The 21,136-nt window shown below is 59.0% G+C and overlaps 1 protein-coding gene across 1 annotated transcript; it reads left to right on the top strand.

The window, feature by feature from the left end:
• Window positions 1–287: 287 nt before the first annotated feature.
• Window positions 288–19,271, top strand: USP31 (ubiquitin specific peptidase 31). The gene is made up of 16 exons (XM_056866545.1): window positions 288–914; window positions 9,309–9,446; window positions 9,805–9,893; window positions 10,846–10,938; window positions 11,894–12,029; window positions 12,394–12,538; window positions 12,768–12,936; window positions 13,463–13,574; window positions 13,732–13,826; window positions 14,127–14,204; window positions 14,520–14,649; window positions 15,017–15,136; window positions 15,516–15,741; window positions 16,329–16,487; window positions 16,993–17,145; window positions 17,749–19,271. The coding sequence occupies exons 1-16, from the start codon at window positions 288–290 to the stop codon at window positions 19,269–19,271; spliced, it is 3,993 nt and encodes a 1,330-aa protein (XP_056722523.1).
• The last annotated feature ends 1,865 nt before the right edge of the window (window positions 19,272–21,136 follow it).

Raw genomic sequence — 21,136 nt, 5'->3', positions numbered from 1 at the left:
AAGGGGCGGGCCCGGTCTCAGGCCAGCGCCCCGCGTCCCCCTGGGGCTAGGCCCGGCCTTTGCCAGGAGCCAAGATGGCGGCCGGGCGCCGGCGCGAGGCGGGCGGCTGCCCTGCTCCGGCATGGCGCCGCCGGCTTCGCGCGCCGCCGCCCTGCGTGCGCCGGCCCCTCCTCCCGCTCAGCTGGTCCCCGGGCGGGCTGGCGGGCGGGCTGGCGGGCGGGCGGGCGGCGAGGAGGGGAGCGCGGGCTAGGCCGCGGCGGGGCCAGGCCTGCTCCTCCTCGTCCGCCATGTCGGCGGGGCCCTGTCCGGCGGCCTCGGCCAAGGAGAAGCGCTCCTTCAGCAAGCGGCTGCTGTTCCGGGGCCGGGCGGGGGGCGGCGGCGGCGGGGGAGGGGGCTCGGGCTCCGGGGGGGCGCGCTCGCTGGGCGGCCTCATGAGCCGCGTGCTGCGGACCCTCTCCACCCTCTCGCACCTGGGACCCCCGCCCCAGCCCCCCGCCGCCCCCCCGGAGCCCGAGCCCCCCCGGCAGCCCCCCACCCCGCCGCCCCCGCCGCCCCCCACCCCGCCGCCCCCCCTGCTGCTGCTGCCCGGGCCCGGGCCCGTGCCCGGCGTGGCGGGGCTGCGCAACCACGGCAACACCTGCTTCATGAACGCCGTCCTGCAGTGCCTGAGCAACACAGAGCTCTTCGCCGAGTTCCTGGCCCTCCAGCACTACCGGCGAGGAGGAGGAGGAGGAGGAGGAGGAGGAGGGGGCCCCCCCAAGCCCCTGGCCGGAGGAGAGGAGGAAGACGACGAGGAGGAGGAGGTGGAGGCGGCGGCGGCGTCACCCCACGGGGAGGTGACCGAGCAGCTGGCCCAGCTGGTGCGCGCCCTCTGGACCCTCGAGTACACCCCCCAGCACAGCAGGCACTTCAAGGTGGGTGGAACACCCTGCGACACCTGGACACCCCCTCCCTGCCACACCTGGAGCTGCCTTATGCTGAGTCGGTATTGTCTGCTCGGACCGGCAGCGGCTCTCCAGGGTCTCAGGCACGGAGGTCCTTCACATCACCTCCTTGCCCGGTCCCTTTAACTGGAGATGCCACTGGGGATTGAACCTGGGACCTTCTGCGTGCCAAGCAGAGGCACTACCACTCAGCCACAGCCGTTCCCCATGGCTCTCCAGGGTCTCAGGCAGAAAAGGGTCTTTCACATCACCTACTTGCCTGGTCCTTTTAACTGGAGATGCCACTGGGGATTGAACCTGGGACCCTTCTGTTTGCCAAGCAGAGGCTCTGCCACTGAGCCACAGCCCCTCCCTATAGCTCTCCAGGGTCTCAGGCAGAGGTCTTTCACATCACCTACTTGCCTGGTCCTTTTAACTGGAGATGCCACTGGGGATTGAACCTGGGACCCTTCTGTTTGCCAAGCAGAGGCTCTGCCACTGAGCCACAGCCCCTCCCTATAGCTCTCCAGGGTCTCAGGCAGAGGTCTTTCACATCACCTCCTTGCCCAGTCCTTTTAACTGGAGATGCCACCGGGGATTGAACCTGGGGCCTTCTGCATGCCAAGCAGAGGCTCTACCACTCAGCCACAGCCCCTCCCTATAGCTCCCCAGGGTCTCAGGCAGAGGTCTTTCACATCACCTCCTTGCCCGGTCCCTTCAACGGGAGATGCCCCTAGGGATTGAACCTGGGGCCTTCTGCGTGCCAAGCAGAGGGTCTGCCACTGAGCCACGGCCCCTCCCCAAAGAACATATTCTGGCAGCGGTGGGATTCGAACCCACACCATCGAAATGACTGGAGCCTAAATCAAGCTCCTTAGACCACTTGGCCACTCTACCGCTTAGAAAGCTAGCAGGCAAGGAGCCAGGTCACTGCCTCTCACCCCCAGGGACACCCCTGCTTTCATCTCCGTTTTATTGCATTCATTGGTGTGCTGCCTTTCTCCCCAAAGGGGCTTTTCACACCCTTCTCCTCTCCTCCGGTTGGTCCTCGTGACAACAACCCTGCGAGGCAGGTCCGGCTGAGAGAGTGTGGCTGTCCCCAGGTCACCCAGCCAGCCTCCTGGCACGAGTGGGGATTTGAACCTGGGGCTCCACTAGTTCGGCACTCTTAACTATTACCCCGTACTGGCTCTCCAGCATATTTGAGGAGAGCTTCAGCGGGGGGGGGGGAGCATGAAAAAGGCGTTCCCCCACCACAGTCTGAAGTGGTGCAGCCCATTTGACACCCCCACACACACATTCTGCATCCCCGGCAGCCCAGAGCGAAGGCACTGGGAAAGCCCCCCCCACACTCCATTCATTCTTAGGGGGCTCCCCACTGGTCTGGCCTGCTGTGATGCCTTCAACTGGAAGGGGATGCATGACATTCAGTCGGCAAGTGCCGCTTTCCTTGCTGGCTCTGGCGGTCCTTCAAGGCAGAGGAGCTGGGGACAGGAGGAGACGTTGGCAATCCTATTCTTAGCAGGCTCTCAGACTGGCTGTGGCCTGGTGTCTCCTCTTGCCCGGTGGGGCACTAAAGGCATCCTGCCCCCCCCCCCACTACCCTTTGCCTTGTAGATTTGGTACCTTGGGGAGCTCCAGCAGGGATCCTGCGGAAGTTTTCTGTCCCTGGAACATTACTTCCTGACCTGCCCAGCCCCCAAATGCTCCTGATGCAGGGATCCCTAAGAACAGCTTCGGGGGAGGTAGGGGGGGCAGCAGAAATCATCCCTTCCATCTTCTGAATTCCTCTGCTGGGTCCAACCCTTTGTAAGCAATCAGGAGCGCTGCTTGCAGGTCATTAACTGTAAATAGGCCAGGAGGTGCCAGATTTCTCCTTTGCACAAGGGTGCAGGTGTTGAGGTCAGGCCCTGGGAACCGGAGACCTTGGCTCCCATTGATCCTTGTACGAAACTGAAGCTTCCTGTTATCAATCAGGATTTAGCCAAAGCAGGGTTTTCACTCGGTACTCGCTTGTCTGAGCAGATGCAGAGCGTGGCATGGCCTTCCCAGTTTTCTAGGGCCGAATCCTGGCTTTAAAGTTGCATTTTGCGGCTGGTTCTTGGAGCCGTGGTTATATTAAGCATTGCACATAGAAGGTTATGTAACACCTGAAGATGTATGAATGGATCTTCAACTTAGGGTACCATTAGTTTATGATTTAGTGCTTGGGATGATGGTGAAAATTGCCTTGTTTTTAAATGTCTTGGTAAGGAGAATACAGAACGCTTTCAGCCGAACCATGTTTCCTTTTCAGTCTTGCCGAGACAGGTGTAGGATGCTCACTGTTTATAGAGGTTTTGCCCTCACCGGCTTGGTGACAATTAGTTGCTTTCACAAAATTTTGATGGTTCAGAATTCCTATATGAGCATGTCTTTCGAAGTAAGGGCGAGCTGAGAGCCTGTGGTGGTTGAGTAAAGGGAGCCGGCGTGGTGTAGTGGTTTAAGAGAGGTCTGTTGTGGGGAGGGGAAGGGAAGGTGGTTGTAAGCCGGTTTGAGTCTGCCTGAAGTGGTAGAGAAAGTCGGCATATCAAAACCAACTCTTCTTCTCTGTGGGATGCCTTTTCCAGGTGAAAATGGCCACGGTCGGCCCAAAGGGGGGGAAGGGCGCCTTGTTGCTTGAGGGATGTAGGTCACTGGTTCAAGCAGCTTTCCCTCCCCTTTCGGCAGATGCCGCCTAGGGCCAACGGATGCCCACTGATGGAGGGCTTTTCAGAATGCTGCTTTGCTTGCAAAGAAGGAGTCCTGTCCCCGCGAGGAGGATGTGACACATGAGCACATCTTTCAAGCAAACCTTAAAAAACACATTTTTTGTCATGGTCTTAAGTCGCAAGCGCTTACTTGGCATTTGGGGGCAGTATCTCCCCCAAAGCGTTGGGAGCTGTCAGTGAGTGTTTTCTCAATCCACGTGCGACTTTCCTGCGTTCTCTTTCTTTCTCTCCGCTCTTCTGTGGGTGGGAGGAATCCCCCAAGATATTGTGCGGCCTTTTTGCCGTGCGGAGAAACTTTCACGCCATCGCATGCAAACACATCCTGATTGGTTTTGAGACTGTCTATTCGCAGATCTTTGGGGAAGAATTTTACAGCTCTTGACAAACCTGAAGTATTTTGTAGTTTCCCTTTTTTTTTTTTTTTTGAGAGGGTGCGCTCTAGGATTCCAGCCTGTGGCAGTAAGTACAGCTGGCAACCCTGCCAGCCCCCAGGTATAACAGTGCCCCATAAGAAACCAAATGAGCCAGCATGGTGTAGTGGTTAAGAACGGTGGTTTGGAGCGGTGGACTCTGATCTGGAGAACCGGGTCTGATTCCCCACTCCTCCACATGAGCGGCGGAGGCTAATCTGGTGAACTGGGTTTGTTTCCCCGCTCCTCCACACGAAGCCAGCTGGGTGACCTTGGGCTAGTCACAGCTCTCCCAGCCCCACCTCCCTCACAGGGTTGTTGTGGGGAAGGGAAGGTGATTGTAAGCCGGTTTGAGTCTGCCTTAAGTGGTAGAGAAAGTCAGCATATAAAAACTAACTCGTCTTCTTTTGGATAGCCCGTGCAGAACCTCCCAACATGGTTCACCTTTCTCCGCGTGGACGCAGGTGTTGAGTTCCTGGCCTCCTCCTTCACGGGCCTTGTTGCCATTGGTGGTGCCTGGAGAGGTGGGCAGGTGGCTTTGCTGTAAGTAAGTGGGCTGGCCAGCGAGTTTTTACCCCGTGCATCGTGCTTGTGAGAGAGTCAATTTTCTCCAGTGCTGCTGCACAGCTTCTCTGTGCCAGATGAGGTGGTTTTAATCGCCTTGGTCGTCAGCTGTTTCCGTCAACTGCGTTCTGCCCACCTCAGCACTTTCCCCGGCTGTTTGAGTGGATACAGAATAGGTGCCGATTCATGCCCTGGATTTGTCAATAACAGAGGCTTGTTGAAATACTTGTGTCTTTGTACTCTAGAATGGGCTGCTGGGGTGGGAGTTCCCTGTATCTTCCATGTCAGCAATCTGCACCGGTACCCGTGTGGATTAAAGGTACTGTGGGAAATAATAATAATAAATAAGTAATACTTTATATTTTTGGTACCTCACCTTAATCACTAAGATTCCTCGACTGCCTCTTATCTCAAAAGTTCCTTGTGTGACCTCTCATCCATCTTTTTAAAACTTGCTTAGGCCAGTTTTTTGAGGACTCTTTGAACTGAGGTTGGCCTATAAACGTACTCTACTTTGGGATTTCTTTCTGTAGTTTTGTATTTTTTAGTTTGTTTTATACTTATCTAGTTTTATTAACTGCCTTCGTCTGGGTGGGGGTGTCCTTGCGTGGGAAACAGAGGTGAATAGGGGGTGCAGGAAGCAAAAGCCGTGTGGGAAGGAGGAATACATACAAAGGAGCCCCTGAAATGAATATTTTTTAAAGTTTCAGGTTTCCCCTCTCACTCCACGTCTTTAGGATGTCAGTTTGCAGCTGCGAAAGGGTATGATTAATTCTGCTTTGGGCCAAATTTCATGCTCAAGATAACTCCCGATTGTTTTAATGGGGTTAACAGTATAAACCGTTTGACCCGGCGCATTAACTGCCCTAAATTGCTACTGAGTACTCTGAGTTAATGAGATTATTAGTTTATTGACAGATTAGCAGAACATTGTTTGAAACGTCTATAAACATCCTTGTGTCCAGTTAATGTGGAGAAGGTGGACCGTGCGGGCAGAGGAAGCTATTGAATTGTTTGACAATACCTGTTACCGATGAAGCGGCATCCCCCACCCCCCATTATTTTCTTCTTTCCCATGTGGCCTGCGAGCCTCTTTCTGGGTGGGAAAGAGAATCTGCCTGCAGCTTCATCCCTGTTCTCTCTCTCTGCCCTCCCACCCACCCAGTGTCTCCCAAAGAGCTCCAGAAATCCTTGCAGAACAAATGGGCGATTTTGCCCTGCTGCCCTGACGGACAACAGGTGTAGCCCTGCTGTGTTGGGTTTGGAGTGGAAGGTCAGGTATAAGGCAGCTTCGGGTGTGTTCATGTGAAGAGCGTCTGCTGTGGTCTCTGCTGAGAATTCGGGTGGGGCACTGCCCGTATACCCTTCTGGGCGGGCGCCCATTTGCCAGGCCTCTGTATGTCCCCAGATGTCTGTTAAATGGTTAAGGAACCTGCCCGCCGGCTACCCCCCTCTTCGCTGGCAGCCTTTGCCACTTGTCAGGCTACAGGGACGCTTTACCTCCCAGAGAGTAGGGCGATGCATGTGGATGTGTCTTCCTGCCCTGCACTGCCCCACTCTCTTTTTAGCACATTGCCCGACTCGGCCCCGCCAGCTGGCATCTACAGGCAGCTCGGCGCATGTGTCTGTACGTGCCTCAGGTGCCCTTTTCCCTGCCGGGCGGTGCTGCTCGCAAGCAGCTTGAAGCAGGGCAGAGCGTGCCGCAGCCAGGGCGGACGGAGCGTTTGTGTTACCCGGTAAAATAACCACAGGAAAAATGGGGGCAACCTGGCAGCAGCTTTGAAAATCCCCCCGCCTCCGCCTTAATTCTCCTCGGCCTGACCTACATTGGGGCTGGTTATTCTGCCTGCTTGGGGGGCCCCTTCGAGCGGCTCATGCTTCTGTGTCACGAAATGGAGACATCTGTCGTTCTGCAGGGGTCCCCGGAGCAGAGAGGGCAGGGGGTGTAGGGCTGCCTTTGACCCCTTGAAGACAGCTTCTTTTAATAATGTGGTCTTTAGGTCGCTGCTGGCCTCGGTCTGTAATTTGGAACACCAACGGTAGCCGGGCTCTGGCTCAGAACAAACAGCTCCAGTGGTCTTGGGAATCCTGCTGCTGCTCTCCCACCCCTTGGGGGCCTGTTGCTGTCACCAAGTGATGAGTTTAATGCAAGCACATCATGGGCTGGGGGGGGGTGCTGCTCTTTGGCTGATACCTCCCCTTGTTCAGGCGTGTTGCTGAGGTGGTTGCAGCCGTCCCTTGAGGAGAAAGCCAGCTTCGTTGGCTTTCCTAAATAGGCCTAGGGGGTTGGTCAGTGTTTTTCGAACCACAGCCCTTTTGCCTTCTGGCTGCCGTGAGGAGGGCAGGTTTCCTCCTCCTCTGCTCTGCCAGGGTGTCGCTTGGTTGTCATAGAATCATAGAGTGGGAAGGGACCACCAGGCTCATATAGTCTAACCTCCCTGCACAATGCAGGAAATTCACAATTACTTCCCCCACCACACCCTAAGTGACCCCTACTCCATGCTCAGAAGATGGTCAAGGTGTCCTCCCTCTCATGATCTGCCTGAGGTCACAGAATCAGCATTGCCGATAGATGGCCGTCTAGATTCTGCTTGAAAACCTCCAGGGAAGGAGAGCTCACCACCTCCCGAAGAAGCCTGTTCCTCTGAGGAAACGCTCTAACTGTTAAAAAATCCTTCCTAATGTCTAGACGGAAACTCTTTTGATTTAATATCAACCCGTTGGTTCTGGTCCAACCTCCTGGGGCAACAGAAAACAACTTGGCACCATCCTCTCTATGTGACAGCCCTTAAAGTCCTTGAAGATGGTTATCATAACCCCTCTCAGTCTTCTCCTCTCCAGGCCAAACACACCCAGCTCCTTCAACCTTTCCTCATAGGACTTGGTCTCCAGGCCCCTCACCATCTTTGCTGCCCTCCTCCGCACACGGTCCAGCTTGTCTACGTCTTTCTTAAATTGCTGTGCCCGAAACTGATTGTCCCCTCGGCTCAAGCGTCTGCTCTGTCTCAGGAGCAGCTGGTCCTTCTCTGGGGGGCCCTTCCTGCGTTTGCACCCGTGGATGAGATGGTGCCGGCCACAGTCCTTGGTTTCAATGAGAAAGGGGGGAGGGTGCGTGTGACCCCTTGGAAAGCCCCAACTGGTGCTGGGCACACTCCGTTTCGGAGGGTGGGGCTGTGGGTCTGGCGGGCGTCTCCCAGAAACAAATGGAAGCGTGTGAGGATTGCCAGGGAGCAGGAAGCAAAGGGAAATCGATGTGTTGGAGGGTTGTGGCCGGCCGCTTCTGGCCCAGAGAGGCCTAAAAGCTTTTTGCTAATGAGGCCTGCCGTCTCGGGGGTGGGGGTGGGGGGCTCTGAACTGCAGCTGAAGCCGCCTGTTCCGGCAGCCGAGGCACGGCCTTCTGCCTCCTCTCGATACACAGCCCACACTTAGCACAACCAGGTGAGGGAGACCCGCCTCAGGGACCGGACTGAACCTTAAAAAAAAAAAACCCTCCTTTCAACACGTTCTGGATTGGACTTTGCCTGCAGCCTCCGGGAGCCAATCTCAGTTTAGCTTTCGCAGGGCCCTTCTCTCCCTTGAGGAGTCTTCGCGCCAGCTTTGGGCTGCTGGTTTCTTTGTAAAGGCAAAGGCCAAGCAAGCCTTGCCGCCCAGGATTAGCTGGGGAGGGGGGCCGCAAAGTGACCTTTCGGCTCCCACGCTTCTTCTGGCATCTGATGACATTCTCTTCCTCTGTCTGTGTCCCCGGCCTGCTTATTTTTCTCTGGGTAAGCAGACTTGTCTGCTTCGGCTCTGGCGGCGGCCTCAGGCCTCGCTCGCACGCTCGGGAGATCTTGGGTGTCAGCGTTATCATCCCATTAGATGCACCGATACTGGAAGAGGCGAGCAGAAATTGCTGGCGCGGACCGCTGGGTATCAGTTTCCTTTTTTGGGAGGCAGCCTCTTTCTGGTAGCAGAAGGAGAAACTTCGCCAATACAGCTCGTGTCTTGGAAACTGGGAGATGTGTACAGTGGGCAAAAATCCTACCTCTGGGGTTGTTGTGGAAATTGCCCGATTGGGTGTTTGGCGAAGGGAACGGGGCAGGGGGGAGGCATCCCGCCACCAAAGAGTGGCAGTCCCACCCCTGTCGTTCCTCTACTCGGTCCTTTGCTTGTCGACTTAACACATTTTCCCCAGCCCTTTTGGCAGGCTCCATCTTGCTGGCAGTAAACAAATCATGTTTGCCCAAAAGGGACTTGGGGCTTCTTATTTTCTCTTTGGTTTTAGGTGTGGATGTTTGAACTGTTGTTGTCAGCCGCCTCGAACCCAGAGGAAAGGCCAAGTATAAATGTTTAAAGAAACGATAAATAAATAAAATAGAAAGCTGTTTTAACAACCGCAGTAATTGACAACAGGTCCGGCTTCCAGAGGGAGGCGGTGGCTGGCCCTTCCCTAGTGCTGAGGAGGGCCAGAAGCAAACTCACCACCTTGCATTTGGTGCCCGTCTCCTGGCAGCGGGCGAGGGTGGGCACTGCTTCGCAGTGGTGACTGTTCCGGCAGGCACACAGGCCTCAGGGCCACCCCTGGCCATCTGGGGTTGGAGAGCCTCCTGGGGAAGCCACGGAGGGTTGTGGGGGACACATGTGCTTCGGGGGCTCAGTGGCAGTGGTGTTTTTCTCCCCAGAGCATCGTGTCCAAAAATGCCCTGCAGTACCGCGGCAGCTCCCAGCACGACGCTCAAGAGTTCCTTCTCTGGCTGCTGGACAGAGTCCATGAGGACCTCAACAACCTGGTGAAGAACAACGGCAGCCCCCCTCCGAAGGTAAGGCTGGATGTGGCCCAGGCAGCGCTTCCGTGGCTGACTAGGAGGGAGAGCCAAACCCTGGGCTGTGACTACCCGTCCCGGCTGCTTGTCTTTCCACAATCACTGGGCGAACTCCTGGATCGTCCGTGCAAGCTGCAGAACTCTCCTTGTTAGGGTGCATTCAGCTTACTTTGGGCGGGGTTTTCATTGTTAAGAGGGGTTTACCCTAGAAAGCTATGGAAGCTGGAAGGACTGCTTCTCTCGGACTGCCCTCGTAGCCTCAGCTCAAAAGATTCCTTCCAGTTCAGTTCATGACAGCTGCAGAACATCTGGGAGCGCATCCGTCTGTCCGACTGCAATGCCTTTTCCTCCCTAGCCCCCTTTAGAAGAGCCCGTGTTGATCGAGGGACCAGCGTTTCCAATAAACAGCTCTTTCGTCCAGGAGCTCTTCCAGGCCCAGTACAGGTATGGAGCCCCTCGGGCAGGGTTAGGTTTGGTGCCCGGTTCCTGGCAGAGGGATTCTGGCAAGGGGTCCTTTTCCTCAGGGAAGGAGAAAACCTCTCTGTGCTTTCAAAACGGGCCGTCTGCATTTGAGCGATTGTCTGGTTTGCCCCTTGATCCAGCATGTCTGTGGTGGGATTTATAGGCACTTCCTCCTACAGATGGGAAACGAGGCATCTCCTGGTGTGAGGGGCGGGGGTCCGCTTTCTCACAAGCCGCAGAAGTCTCTGGACTGTACCAATTCAGAGTGAGGGTGAGGACCCACCTTAAAAACCAGCGTGGTGTAGTGGTTAAGAGCGGTGGTTTGGAGTGGTAGAGTCTGATCTGGAGAACCGGGTTCGATTCCCCACTCCTCCACATGAGTGGCGGAGGCTAATCTGGTGAACTGGATTTGTGTCCCCGCTCCTACACACGAAGCCAGCTGGGTGACCTTGGGCTAGTCACAGCTCTCTCAGCCCCACCTACCTCACAGGGTGTCTGTTGTGGGGAGGGGAAGGTGATTGTAAGCCAGTTTGATTCTCCCTTGAGTGGTAGAGAAAGTCGGCATATTAAAAAAAAAACAAAAAAACCAACAATTCTCTCCATAGAAAACTGGCATATTGAGAAAGCTCAGCTAGAATCCTGCCCCAACACTCATAATTTTTGTCTTGCATTGGGAAACGGTTTTTAGCCCTGTGCGTCTGTACCTGTGCACTGAAGTGGTTTGGTCAAGAAAGAGGTTTCCTTCCTCCTCTGCCACTCATCAGCACTAGGCGGGGTCACCTCTCGCTTGTTTGCAGGAGGTGGTTTGGGGAGCGGAGGCAGCGAGCGTTCCCAGGCTCTGATCCCAGGGAGACGAGGGGTGGGTGGGGGCTCTTCTGCCTGCTGCTGCTCTTGTCAAGGAATGCTCCCTCCCTCCTGCTGGTGTGCTTGCCAGGTCCTCGTTGACGTGTCCTCATTGCCAGAAGCAGAGCAACACCTTCGACCCATTCCTGTGCATCTCTCTGCCCATCCCGCTGCCTCACACACGGTAGGTGTCATGGCGGGAGGGGACGGTGACGCTTGTGCCCCCCCCGGTTCTTCCAGATTCTCACAGGAGAGAGGCTGAGGTGGACGGGCGGGCGGCTGTGCCTGAATGCCCCTTGAGCCTGCTAGGGAGAAGGACCATGAGGTGCGGCTGAGAGTCCTCTGGGGGTGGGTGGGGGGTGCTGGGTACGTTTGAGCCCGTATGTGGACTCAGAACAGTGCCAGACGGAAAGGTTGGTGGGGCATGGTGGAAATGGCAGCCAGCGTTTCTGAGAGAGAGAGAGGAGAAGCCCTGCCATGAAAGTCTTTCTGGGTTGCCCTTTTCTGCCCCCCAGCTGGACCAAAGCAGGAGGGGGCAAGTGGTGTTTGGGTGCAGCCTGAGGCACTTGGGTGTAGCTGCATCCTTTGCCAGCGTGGTGTAGTGGTTAAGAGCGGTGGTTTGGAGCTGTGGACTGTGATCTGGAGAACCGGGTTCGATTCCCCACTCCTCCACATGAGCGGCGGAGGCTGAACTGATGAACTGGATTTGTTTCCCCACTCCTACATACAAAGCCAGCTGGGTGACCTTGGGCTACTCACAGCTCTCTCAGCCCCACCTACCTCCCAGGGTGTCTGTTGTGGGGAGGGGAAGGGAAGGCGATTGTAAGACAGTTTGATTCTCCCTTAAGTGGCAGAGAAAGTTGGCATATAAAAATCAACTCTTCTTCTTTGTCGTCTACTCTTGAGCTTAAACTTTAATTAGGGTGTTTTTTTATTGTCTTGCGATTTGAAGTAGAGGAAAGGGCTTCAGTAGGCAGGCGCGTGGTGTGAATGGGGGGTCCCTGACACTGGAGCAGCGGGGAGGGGGAGGGGGCCTGACAGTGTCTTGGGACAGTCAGTTCCGTGCTCCAGTGCTGGTGCTGCAGGGCCTTGGCCGTGCGGCCCCAGCCTCCCGCAACTGTCTCCTGTGCCCTCTGCAGACCGCTGTACGTCACCGTGGTGTACCGAGGGAAGTGCTCGCACTGCATGCGCATTGGGGTGGCCGTGCCCCTGTCTGGCACAGTGGCCAGGCTGAGAGAAGCCGTATCCAGAGAAACCAAAATCCCCACCAAGCAGGTAAGTAAAAGGGCCAGGATCGAAGGCCGGTGCTCTTAGCTGGACCCAACCGGCTTTCTGCTAAGCTGCTGCGTTCTGCACCCTGATGCTTTGGCGTGTGCACAAATTTCTCCCAGGGTGACCAGTCCATGGGGGCCTGGCTCCCCTCTTCCCTCCCTCTCTCCCTCCCGGGTGAATGAGGAAGGCTGCTCAGGGAGCTGTCAGGGCCCAGGGTTGCTGCTGGCATGTGCGGTCTCCGGGAAGCCGCTGCGGCTCCTTGGCTGGGGGGGCCTCCTGGGGGCGGCTCTTGGTCCCTGCTGGGCGGGGGCTGCGCATGAGTGGTGTTTCGAAGCTTTGCCTGACGGGCCCTCCTGGCCTCCCCCAGATCGTGCTGACCGAGATGTATTACGATGGTTTCCATCGCTCCTTTTCTGACACGGATGACCTGGACTCGGTGCAAGAGAGCGACTGCATCTTTGCCTTCGAGACCCCGGAGATCTACCGGCCGGAGGGCATCCTGAGCCAGAGGGGTCAGTCGGGCTGGCCTCCAGGCCTGGGGAGTCCCGTGGGGCTCTGGGGCCATGTCGTGGCCCTTCTGGCTGTGAGCGTGGAGCAGGGGGTCAGGAGCCCCAGCTGCAAGCCCGATGGGCGGGCGGGTGCTCGCCATGTTGTCTGGACCTGCCGTTCCTGCAACCAGGCTCCAGCTGGTGGTGTCTCCAGGCTGCTGGCCGGGCTGACACCTCTTCCTTGCCGTTCCAGGAATCCACTTGAACAGCAACCTGAACCACTTGAAGTACAGTGCCGACCATCTCAGGACCTCTCCGTATACTCAGGGGAGGCTGGAGAACTCCAACCCCCGGGGGGCAGCCAGCGACAAGATTGTGGTCTTGGTGTGCAACCGAGCCTGCACCGGGCAGCAGGGAAAGAGGTAACGGCTGCCTCGGAGGAGAGCGCTCAGCTTAGGTGGGGCCCTCTGCCCCCCTTCCCCCCATCCTGTGCTCTCTCTGGCTCAGCCCTTCATCGCTTCCCAAGTGGAGCAGGATGTCAAAGTGCCTATTCAGAGAAAGAGCAGGGCCATCAACAGCTTTGTTAGTTCTTGGGGCGGGGGGAGTCTTGGTGAATTTCTTGCGAGTTCCTCTGAGGAGCCCTTTTCTGGGAAGGAAGTTTTGTGGCGCTGCAGGAGAGCCGCCCCAGGGAAGGAGAGGGTGTGCACTTCTTGTTTTGCACCTTGACAAATGCGGGGGGGCAGATCCTCCTGCATGCCGGGTGTTGCTGGGGAAAAGCTGCTCCTGGCCACAGCTTGGAGCCCAGGTCGGTTTTCTCTGAGGCAGGCAGGTGGCACAGTTGCCGCTGCCACTGAGGTTGTGGGAAACGCCATGTCTCCGAGAGCAGGAAGCGGGGCTGTGGGGCCGCCAGCCCCGTGGGTTCTCAAACGGCCCCGCTCCTCTCCATAGGTTTGGCCAGCCCTTCGTGCTACATTTGGAGAAGACAGTTCCCTGGGACATCCTGCAGAAGGAGATCTTGGAGAAGATGCAGTATTACCTTCGGCCCTCGGCCTGCGTGCAGGTAAACCCCGGGTGTGCGTGCCCGCAGGCCAGAGCCTACCGGCTCAGGGCATTGTGTGCCCAGAAAGATTCTGTGTGTGTGTGTGGGGGGGATCTCCCCTTCTGTGGCTCCATCCCTCCAGAGTCCCCCCGTCTTCTTCTCCTTCCGCTGACTGCAGGTCTGCCCCTTCAGCTTGCGGGTGGTCAGTGCGGTGGGCATTACGTACCTCTTGCCTCAGGAGGAGCGACCCCTCTGCCACTTGATGGTGGAACGGTGAGGAAGGCCTCTGTGTTGTTTGGGGGGGGGGTGCAAGTGTGGGTGGGCAGGCGTGGGTGTCCCGCAAGACTGCACAGGATTGTGGTTTCTCCTGCAGCAGCTGAGCTGTTCTTCCCGGCCGGCTTCTGGCTCCCTTGCAGAGAATGCAAGATGGCCGTGTGGGATCTGAGCAGGGGCACCTCCGGGCCCAGCTGGGTTCGTGCTGTGTGAGCCTGGTTGGCACGTGGGGGTGGGGGTGATTCTGCCATTTGGCAGGGGCTGGCACTCTCTTCAGCTGCTGCGGTGTTCTCCCTGCAGGGCTCTGAAGTCATGTGGTCAAGGTGGAACCCCGCACGTGAAGCTCGTGGTGGAGTGGGACAAAGAGACGAAGGATTAGTAAGTGGTGTCCCCGGCGTGCCGTCTTTGCGGGGCTGGGAAAGTGTCTCTCTGGCACCTCCCTGGCAGGGAGGGGGGCAGCTGCAGCAATCCCGTTCCTGGAAGAAATCCCTGCTCTGCTCCTGGCCATGCTGGCTTCTTGCAGGGCTCCGGCCTCCCCTTGTGGTGGGGATGGCTCGGGGGCCGCTCCTGGCTCAGGCTCGCGCCCAGCTGGCCTTCCGCAGCCGGATTTTCCAGCCGATGTGCCCTGCCCGGCCAGCGGACCGGACTCTGCAGGGGGGCAGGGCCTCAGCGCAGCGGCTTCCCTCCCTGCAGTCTGTTCGGCAACACGGAGGATGAGTACGTCCCTGATGCTGAGAGCGTCCACCAGCAGAGGGAGCTCCACCGCCAGCCGCAGTGCTGCACCTTGGCTCAGTGTTTCCAGCTGTACACCAAAGAGGAGCAGGTGAGAGGCGGAAGCGGCGGGGGGGGGGGGGCATTCTCGGCCTGGCATGTGCCACACTGCTCTCTTCTGGATGTTGCCTGGATGTGCAGGAGGGTGCCAGGGGGCAGCGGGCACATGGCAGAGCTGTTTCGCCTGCTGACTTCATCCAAATGCAAATCTGCTTAGGATCTATGATGCTGCACCTTTGCTCTGGGTTTCACAAACTGCACATTTCAATCTTGAGCTGCTATTCGAGTTGTGGGGTCTCCTGGCAGGTGCCTTCCCCCGCATTCCCCTTCCCTGTGCTTTTGAGGAGGAGATCTTGGCCATGCCTCATGTCCCGGGGGGCACGCGCGCATGTATCTAAGGGCAGCTTCTCTGCTTGCAGCTGGCACCGGATGACGCCTGGCGCTGCCCCCACTGCAAGCAGCTGCAGCAGGGGAGCATCACTCTCAGCCTCTGGACCCTGCCAGACGTCCTCATCATCCACCTGAAGCGCTTTCGACAGGTAAAGGTGGCCTCTCTTGAGGAGGGCCTGCCTTGTGGCCAGCGTGAGCGGGCGCTCTGCCTGTGTGGCAGCGATCCGGTGCCCTCCTGCCACCAGGGCATTCTCTCTGCACGCAGGGAGTAGTCTCGCTCTCCCCACTCGGCCTGTATATGCAGGCCAGGTGTTCGGGGGCCAGTCCCCCATCTGCTGGTCAGATCCTCAGCGTCCGTGTGTTGCGGCCTGAGCAAAGGGAGTTGTGGTGCCCTTTCCTCTGGCGTGCGGTCAGTTGCCTGCCTGGCCAGGCCTCTGGCTGCCCACAGGGCCTCTTCCCAGGCACGGCCAGGTCCTGTGGTGCGCTTGCCTCTGCCAGTCACCTGACCGGCTCTTCCTACCCAAACAGGAAGGAGACAGGAGGATGAAGCTTCAGAACATGGTCCGGTTCCCCCTGACTGGCCTGGACATGACGCCGCACGTGGTCAAGCGCAGCCAGAGCAGCTGGAGCCTGCCGTCTCACTGGTCCCCGTGGAGGCGGCCCTACGGCCTGGGCAGGGACCCCGAGGACTTCATCTACGACTTGTATGCCGTGTGCAACCACCATGGCACCATGCAGGGCGGGCACTACACGGGTGAGCGGGCTGCCTTCCCCCACACACCCCTTCTGTTTCCCCTTGCCTGCGCCCCCCCCGGCTTCTGCTTCCTCTCCTCTGGGGAGGGGGCTAACAAAGAGCCACAGGAGGGGGGTCTGAGTTTTTTCTGCCCTGCCCAACTGAGCACCCTCCTCCATTGGCATGGCTTCCTGGGGATCTCTTTTTGGGAGGTGCAGTGGCTCAGTGGTAGAGCATCTGATTGGCGTGCAGAAGGCCCCAGATTCAGTCCCTGGCATCTCCAGTTAAAGGGACCAGGCAAGTAGGTGATGTGAAAGACCCCTGCCTGAGAGCTGCTGCCGGTCTAAGTAGACAATACTGACTTTGATGGACCTTGATGGTCTGATTCAGTAGAACGCTGCTTCATACGTTCATGTTTTTGTGGGCCTTTCTACAGTGTGTTCAGCAGCACCCGGCAATCCCTGTTCTCCCCTGCCTTCTGGGGGAAGTGAAGTAAACCTGGGAGGAAGTGGTTCTGGCTGGGTGGTTTGCTGGGCCTGCCAGCTGGCCCTGCAGTGCAGGCCTTGTTTCCCGCAGCTCGCGGGTCTCACGTGTGCCTCCTCTCGCAGCCTACTGCAAGAACTCCATCGACGGCCTGTGGTACTGCTTCGACGACAGCGAGGTGCAGCAGCTGGCCGAGAATGAGGTGTGCAGGAACACGGCCTACATCCTCTTCTATCAGCGGCGGACCGCCATCCCTTCCTGGTCGGCCAACAGTTCGGTGGCAGGTACGGCTCCGCCGTTAGCCTGGCTGCCAGGGCTGTGGCTCGGGGTGCCCAGCTGGAAAAGTGGGGGGAAGGGCGTGTGAAACCTCTTGTCTGCCCCTCCTGCTGAATTCCCTACTCGGTTCCCACCCTCTCCTGTGCTCTTAGAGTCATAGAATCACAGAGTTGGAAGGGACCACAAGGGTCATCTAGTCCAACCCCCGGCAAAATGCAGGAGATTCACAACTACCTCCCCCTCCTGTGTCCCCTTCCCCCTGCTGACCTGCTGGATTCCCCTCCTCCCACCCCACACCCCACACTCTCGCACTCCTTGGATGCAGCAGGCCGGAACGCCCTTCCTCCTCCTCCTCCTCCTTGTTCAAGGGTCTCTCCTGCGCTGGTCCATGGCTTGGAAGTGGAGCGTGACCTCTCCCGAGAGCACCGCCCAGGGCGCTTGTCTCATGTGGCTGCGCCATCAGGTCCCTCCCTCACTGGCTTTCCTCTCTTTTCCCCCCCTCCCACCCTGCAGGCTCCACCAGTTCCTCCTTGTGTGAACACTGGGTGAGCCGCCTCCCCGGCAGCAAGCAGCCCAGCATCGCCTCCGCTGCCTCCTCCCGGCGCACGTCTCTGGCTTCCCTCTCGGAGTCGGCGGAGCTGACGGGGGAAAGGAGCGAAGACGACGGTAGGTCTGATTTGGGGGGGCCCTCAGCTCTGGCTGTGTCCCATCTGGAAGGATCCAGGGAAGGGGCCTTGTGAGCCGCTCGGGATCACCAGTGGGTTCCCCCCTTTCCCTCTTCCTGTCTTCGTTCAGTGAGTAGTTCTCATGTCTGTGGTCAGTGGCGCTGGGGGGCAAGTGCCCTCTCCTGGAGCGGGGGTGGTCCCTCGTCTCTCTGTCTTTGGGGCACAGTACTTGCTGGGGGGCCGTTCTGCGTGTCGTTTCTCAGGAGCTTTCCTGGGGCTAGCAGCAAATTCACACGGGCCTTTTGCAAAGGACAGCTCTCTTTGGTCTGCGGCGGGCATTACCCCGCCCCCACCGGGGCTCAGCTTGTCGGAGGCGTATCTGCTTTGGAGTGGTCCTTCCTTTCCCAGATCAAGGCTTTGGAACTGCTCTTGGCCAAGTGCTGGCAGTGAGCCGAGAGGTTTCCCCCGTGGTGTGTCTGTCAGGTTGCCTTGTGGGTGCCCGCAGGTGCCTGGTTGGCTGTGTCCTGGAGGGGGGCAGGCGAAGGGGTTGGGGGGCGCCTGGCTCCCCCGTTCACCTCCTTTTCATGCCCACTTTCTCCCGCAGGTGGCTTTTCGACCCGGCCCTTTGTGAGGAGCGTCCAACGGCAGAGCTTGTCTTCCCGCTCCTCCGTGACTAGCCCCTTGGCGGTGAGCGAGAACGGGATCCGCCCCTCGTGGTCCCTGTCGGCCAAGCTGCAGATGCGTTCCAGCTCCCCCTCCCGCTTCCCCGGGGACTCCCCCGTGCACAGCGCGGCTTCCACCCTGGAGAGGATCGGGGAGTCCGCGGACGACAAGGTCTCCACCTCCTGCTTTGGCAGCCTGCGGAGCCTTTCCGCCGGTGACAGTGGCAGCCGGCAGGAGCACCGGACTATGGGTAGGGCCCCCCTGGCCGTCATGGAGGGGGTCTTCCGAGACGAGGCATCCGTGCAGAAGCTGAGCGTGGGCACGGACCCCTACGGCAAGAACTCCCTGCCCGTGGACCGGAACGGCCCCGCCCTGCACCCCTTCGACAACAACAACCAGATCGCCTTTGTGGATCAGAGCGATTCGACGGAGAACTCGCCCGTCAAGGAGGGCCAGGACTTTAGTGGGCTGGGCCTGGCCCCTACCAAGGCAGACACCCCCCCGCCAAAGGCAGCCGCTTCCAAAGACGCCATCGAGGCAGATAAAAACACGAGGAAAGGAAGGACCCTTCTCTCCAGCCCGGATTCCCTGACGTCTCCCCAATCTGCTGCCTCGCCCCCTCCTTCCAAGAACTTGTCAAAGGTCCCCCGCTCGCGGAGCAAGCTGGATTCTTGCCGGGCAAGCGGGAGGCACGGCTCTCCCGCCTCCAGGCACAGGCCAAAGGAAGCCGGCTCCAGGGCCCACGACGCAGCCACCTCCTCCGGGCAGCAGAAGCAGAAGCCGCTCTCCTCCTCCTCTGCCGCTGCTCGGCGCAACTCCTCAGGCACCTCTGCGCGAGGTGCCGCCCCTGCTGGGAAGAGCAGGACCTCCGACCGCAGCCTCAGCAGGGAGGGCTCCAAGCTGAGTCTGGGCTCTGAGAAGGCCGCTGTCCCCGCGGGCTCGCGCACAAACTCCCCACGGATCAGCCAGTCCCAGAGCGAGGGGCAGGCGGCGCAGAGCAAGCACGTGCGCAGCTCCTCCACGGCCAGTCTGCGGTCGCCCTCGGCCGTCCCCCGCTCCGGTCTGAAGAGGGACAGCAAGTCGGAGGACAAAGGCCTGTCCTTCTTCAAATCCGCCCTGCGCCAGAAAGAGACCCGCCGCTCGACTGACCTGGGCAAGACCACCATGCTCTCCAAGAAGGCGTCTGCCGGCTCCGCCAAGGCGGTTGGCAAAGGCCTGCCAGAAGAGAAGCTCAAGCCGGAGAAGAGCAGCCCCCAGCTGGCCCGGCCTCCCTCCTGCCCCAGCCCGGCCGCCAAGGAGGCCTCTCCGGCCAAGCACTCCCTGCTGCTGACCCGCAAGTCCAAGTCTTCCCAGGCGGAGGCCGCCTCCCCGCCCCCTGGCAAGCAGGCCCCTGACAAGGCCTCGCGCAAGCCCCCTTCCAGCATGCCCTCCTCTGCACGGCCCGCCGCCTCGAAATCTCCGTGAGGATCTGCTGCAACCCGCAGGGTTGGTTATCTCCCGCTGAGAAGCACGTTTATCGGAGCCCCTCTGGCGTCGCTTTTCTGTTCTTGTGCCTGACGCGCGCGAGGAACCCTGACTTTCGTCCAAGCGCCTTCTGATTCCGCCATCATACCAAATAACTGCAGGCAGCCGCTGGCCATGGGGCCACTGAAGGACACTTTCTCCCCCAGCCACAGCCCCAGGACTCTGTACAGAAGCCTTTTTCAGGGCCCACACACACACACTTTCCCCTCCAGCGAGCTGCTTTGGCGCTTGTAAATGGCTGGCTGCGTAGGCGTGGCGATGCTTTGGGGAGTAGCCTGGCTCTGTGAGCTACGAGAGGAAGGAAGGAAGAGCTGCTAAGGAAAACTGTGAAAGACAGTGGCTTCATTTTACCACCCCCACTTCCCCCCCCCCACCCCGCTCCCATTTCCCAGGCTTCTTAAAGGGCAATATCTCAACGCTAATGTTGTGGTTTCTCAGGTAAACGTTCAGCCAGTCCTGGGGGGGGGGGGAGGGAACGGAGGACTGTAGAAAAAGGTGCGTCCTCCCTCGTCGAGGGCCATGTGGGTGGGTGCGTGCGCGTGCGAGGATGTCTGTTGGGAAAAGCCTGTTTGCGCTGCTTGTGGTTTTGTTCATTTGCTGTTCTTCGAGTCTGTCCTCCTGGGCTCCTCGGTGGCTGTACTGGTTGGGACCGTCTCCTCTCTCACCCGTAGTGTCCGCCCTGACCAGGGACCACTGTCCAGTGGCTCTGAAGGTGGCAGAGGTTCTGGGCTAGAGAGCCTGGTGTTTTCTCCTGCAGGACAGAGTCTGAGTGCCACCTGCCACCGTTGGGGTGTTCTGAAGGGGCGTTCTGTCTGCCCTTTCCTGGCCTGGGCCTTCCTCCCGTCCTTTTGTTCTCACTCTTCTTCTGGCAACTTCATTTTGTGTGGTTTCGGCAACAGACGGCCACTCTAAAAGGTGCTTTTGGGGGGGGGCACATTCCTAGCAGAGCCCCCGGCCCTGGGGGTTCCCTGAGCCCCGCCTGTCTCCCCCTCTGGCCACAGCCTCCTGCCTCTTGCACGGAAGGGATCTCTGCTCAAGCGGCTCCTTTGTCATTTGCATGCTGGGGGGCAGGCACCTTCCTTCCCCAAGGGATGTCACCCCCCCTGGTGCCTGGAGCTGACCTGTCCCCCCCTCCGCCAAACCTGCTTTGGAGCTCCTGGCAGCCAGGTCATCTGAGCCAAGCAGCTCCTGGTTCTCTCCCCACTGCTGCATCGTCGGGTGTGATGCCAGCCTGCCTGCTTGCCTTCTCCTGCCCCCATCAGGTCTCGCCCTCTTGCTTTGGCCCCGCTGGCTGCTCACAGCACAGGCGGCCTGAGCGGCTGCTCGGGGCCTCATCTGGCATGGAAGCGTTTCTGGTGGTGGAGCTCCAGAAGGCCAGAGTCTTGGCGGCTCTTGGTTCCCCATCCTTGCAGGCTGCCTCCCAGGGCATGCAAGGAGGAGCTTTGGCTCCTGGGGTCACGTCCCTAAACCCAGCAGCCAGAGGGAGGGCCTCGGAGACCATCTAGGCCAGTATTGCACAAGGGGGGGGGGAGCTGGGGGCTTGGCCTGGAAGGTCCCCTCCCTCCCTGAGGTCTCCAGGTCTGCCGTTCCCTCCAGCCAGGACCTCAGCCCTCCTCTTCCCCTAAGCACCCCCCCCCCCGTCCCTCTGTCTGTCTGAAAGAGTGCCAAAGGCCAGGACGGGTGAAGCTGTCCCAGGGGAGGTGCCCCAAGACCCATGTGGCTTGGCTGCGGTTGGCTTTGCCACCAGGGACGGGAGTTGCTAAATGTGTCCACGCCGGGAGAAGCCATGGCCTCACCCCCCCTGG

Source organism: Euleptes europaea, chromosome 21 (assembly GCF_029931775.1).
Source record: "Euleptes europaea isolate rEulEur1 chromosome 21, rEulEur1.hap1, whole genome shotgun sequence".
Taxonomy (NCBI): Eukaryota; Metazoa; Chordata; class Lepidosauria; order Squamata; family Sphaerodactylidae; genus Euleptes; species Euleptes europaea.
Note: the sequence above shows the minus strand (reverse complement) of the source record. Positions and strands in the feature narration are given on the sequence as shown.

Bases quoted from the DNA above. Each gene is read 5' to 3' on its own strand.
- USP31 (XM_056866545.1), top strand. From the start codon at position 288: ATGTCGGCGGGGCCCTGTCCGGCGGCCTCGGCCAAGGAGAAGCGCTCC. The intron at 13,575-13,731 runs GTAAACCCCGGG...CGCTGACTGCAG, and splicing joins GGCCCTCGGCCTGCGTGCAG to GTCTGCCCCTTCAGCTTGCG. The intron at 16,488-16,992 runs GTACGGCTCCGC...CCCACCCTGCAG, and splicing joins GGCCAACAGTTCGGTGGCAG to GCTCCACCAGTTCCTCCTTG.